This window comes from Buceros rhinoceros, unplaced genomic scaffold (assembly GCF_000710305.1).
Source record: "Buceros rhinoceros silvestris isolate BGI_N320 unplaced genomic scaffold, ASM71030v1 scaffold7633, whole genome shotgun sequence".
Classification (NCBI taxonomy): domain Eukaryota; kingdom Metazoa; phylum Chordata; class Aves; order Bucerotiformes; family Bucerotidae; genus Buceros; species Buceros rhinoceros.
In genome coordinates, this window is record NW_010405327.1 from 8,843 (window position 1) to 12,322 (window position 3,480).

A 3,480-nucleotide genomic window follows, 5' to 3' on the forward strand; every position below is an offset into this window, starting at 1 on the left:
TCACCCATTTCCAGGCCATTAAATCTGTTCAAGTTCCAACTTGTGTTGCCAGAAGTCACAAGTTTCCAGCCTCCCCCATCACAGGAAACTTTATTCTTACCCTCTGCTGCTTGAAACATAGTCTCTAACTTTCCCTTCTCCCTTCACTATGGGATTTGACTCTCACCTCTGAAGGTTATCTGTGAAGACCCTGTCAGTCTTGTATTCACTATCCTTGATGGTATGCAGTCTGCTAATCTCCTCCTGCAGCTCCTTCACCTCAGTATCTTGAAGAGAACACATCTCCCCCAGGTGAGGCCACCATCATCTCCAGTCCCAGGAAGAGGCACCAGGTACTCCTGCAGCCTAAGACCTGGAAAGCACCATCCTCCCCACTGCTATCAAGGTTAGGGGACTCACATGTGCCACGGACAACTGCTCCAGCAACTGACTCTCTGTGGAACATCACTATTGTCACTGTAGAGTCTCCAGCGGCCCCACACCATCTACAGCAGAGCTCTGGAGCCTTTCCCTGCATGCTTGTCTTAGCTGCATTCTGTGAGCTATCACCAAGAGCTCGGATGAAAACAGTATTCCAGCTATACCACTCTTCAAGTAAGATTTCTGAAAATATACAGAATTCCTACAACACTTATACACTAACTCCATGATGCAATTTTATATGATGTTACAGCACAATACTATATAGATTTATGACTTAGAAACATGTACCAGCACTGAGAGTTAGCAAGATTTCCCTTAGGAAACAGAACCTTCCTATGTCTGGTGTCAGACCACTTAGGACACAAGCAGAAGTAAATCTGCGGAAGTAAACCAGAAGTAAACATCAATTGGGATGATTTGGGCGAACAAGATAGCTTTGCAGTCACCTGTGGAGGCAGGAGGGCATCTCCCATTTGTAAGTGTACTACCTAGTATATTCAGTCCATGTTATAAAACTAAACTGTAGATCAAAGAGTGTGACTGAAATATTCAGGCATGTTCTTTATAGTGTTTTGACTTATGACACTGTTTCTTACAGAAGACTTAATATGAAGTCAGATTCTTTAGGACTTTTTATCAGCTGTACTATAAAATCTACAGCAACATCAGATGTATTGGGCAGCCAGGGGAACTTGCAGAAGTGCTGTCTAAAGAACTTCAGCACACACACTGCAGAACAGCACTAGAGCTTTCTCAGATAATAGCAGGATGAAAACTTTGTCCATAAAAAGCTGAAATAAAGATATGTCACAGAAACATATGAAGTCACCCACCTGCATTCATTTTAAGTTTATTACCCTCTTATCAGACTGTCACAGCCGGATGCAACAACTAAGTTTGGCAGAACGACGTGAAAAGAATTACAGAAAGCATTTGGCAGAGCAGGTATCATTCAGAAGACTGACTGAGCTAGTCTTTAGGGAAGAACCTACGCATTTTCAACACAGCTTATGAAGAGAGAACACATTTGAGAGCAACGTTAACTGCACTTCAGTATGTTCCCTCTAGGAGCATTATTTATTGCAAGCCATATTAAAATAGATTATCATATCATTTTTACCCAACAAAAAAATACTGTACCTCACAGAAAAATCATAGGAGCAAGAGGCCAATAAGGTTGCATGGAATGGTGAAAACTGCAACAAAACAAAACAGAAAAACTTTAAAAACATAGTGAACACATACAGACTTGCTGTAAGTAGAAAGTTACCCACGTAGGTACCACATCATGCTGCAAGAGAACAGACTACATCAACAAATTTCTCCATCATGCTTCTAATGACAAGGAATGCTTCATGGGATCCTGACTTGGTTTGACTTCATTACAGCAGTGCCAAACAACCCTGCTGTCAAGGGATGAAGTTTCAGGACATTAAATTCTGCTTTTGGCTCATAAGCTGAGTATCACCTCATTATAAAATGAGTTTGAGAAAAGCTGTGCGACCAGTTTATTTTCAGAGAAAATTTGTGCCATAATGCAGAGAATGTAGATACATTACTATCATCAATTCTATGTCCTAAAATTTTGAAATTATTTACAGAAACAGAAAAATTGGAGATAAGCTGAAAAACTGATGGCAGTATAATGTCACTTCATAATTTTCCCCCTCCTGTAAAGGGCACTTTACAGCACACGCTCTATGGACTTGTGCAGACAGGCCTAAGAACTGCCACAATAAGGATGCAGCTGTTGACCTCAGCTCCAGCTTTCTGACAACTCTGTTTCCAACTATTTTAAGATCTGTACTTCTCAACAGGAAACACACAAGTTATTGACAAAACTTCAGTCTGAAATGCAGGGCCCCCACATCATGGTTCATAGGCAAGATTCTTCCCGCAAGACTATCAGTATTATTCACAGCTACTACAAAGTCGAAAGTGAAACCTGGGCTATTGCCACAACCGCCCGAGTGAGCACTGCACATTGTTGTCTGTTGAACTCTGCCGACAGAGTGCTCTGTACTATCGCAGAATTGAGGAATGTGCATGCTTGAACTTGAATCTCCCTAAATTTCCTACAATTTTTCTGTAGAAAAAAATTACAACAAAACACCTTTTTCTTCTGCACCTCAGGAATATGAATACTAAAGGGGAAGAAGTTTGATGGGCATTAAAAACCAGTGGCACATTTCCTATGTGCCCCCTTTGTATCTTTGCCCACATAGTTTCAGATGAAGCAAAACCATCTTGTCAAAGCTGGAAAGCTTTGTAATTTACCTTAAGGACCCTAGAAACTTACCTAAGCAAACTCCATCAATATACTTAGCAGAGTGCTACACATGTAAGTTGAAAGAATTTGTGTAATGTCTTTCTGCTACCAAGAGAAGAATTTCAAAATTCTGTTCCACTGACGTATAAGATACTACAATTTTATCATCGGAGCAGTTTTATGTAGACGAAGTAACAACATATTATCCAGCCTGACCTCTAGTATTTCACAGATCATTCATCCAAATATCTTTCTAGGTAAACTCAAAAACCATAACTGATTTCAGGATAAGGGATTGAAGCCAGCTAAGAATGAGACAACCAAATGCACTGTCAAAGTCTCCTGAAAAATGCTCCAGATGACCTCAGCGTGCTGATAATGCCCTGTACTGCAGTGAAAATCCATAAGATATCTGCAGGGATCCCAACAGTATCATGTTGGGTAGAATTCCTTGCCAGGCTCTGACAATCAACACAGTTTGAATGAGTGAACAGAATACAAAAGACAGCTAACTGAAGAGTGTTATTTCATGGTCGGTTTAAGCTAATTTAAGAGTGCACTGCTGCCAAGACTCATGGCCTTCCCTTCCCTTTCCACTTCAGGCTGTGTGCTTGTGCTCCCTCCTCCTTTGTGTCAGGGCTTGCAATTCTGCAGCTGAGGGACAAACTGAGATACCTTAGTGATCCAGAGACTAGTCACTTTTAGGGACAGGATTTTGAGTCAGAGCAACCAGCTGAGCCAGCTTGCTGCACTGCTTTATAACTGCTAGTGTCAGCACGCTGTAGGGA

At 41.3% G+C, this 3,480-nt stretch overlaps 1 protein-coding gene across 1 annotated transcript in view; it reads right to left on the minus strand.

Annotated features, from left to right (window-relative positions):
- Window positions 1-399: 399 nt before the first annotated feature.
- The window catches only part of PEX7 (peroxisomal biogenesis factor 7), a gene marked incomplete at both ends in the record, with an annotated part of 23,553 nt that continues 20,472 nt past the window's right edge, over window positions 400-3,480 (minus strand). The window contains 3 exons of the mRNA XM_010133673.1: window positions 400-603; window positions 712-800; window positions 1,564-1,619. Of these exons, the coding sequence (XP_010131975.1) occupies window positions 400-603; window positions 712-800; window positions 1,564-1,619 (349 nt within the window). The remainder of the gene's footprint in view (window positions 604-711; window positions 801-1,563; window positions 1,620-3,480) is intronic.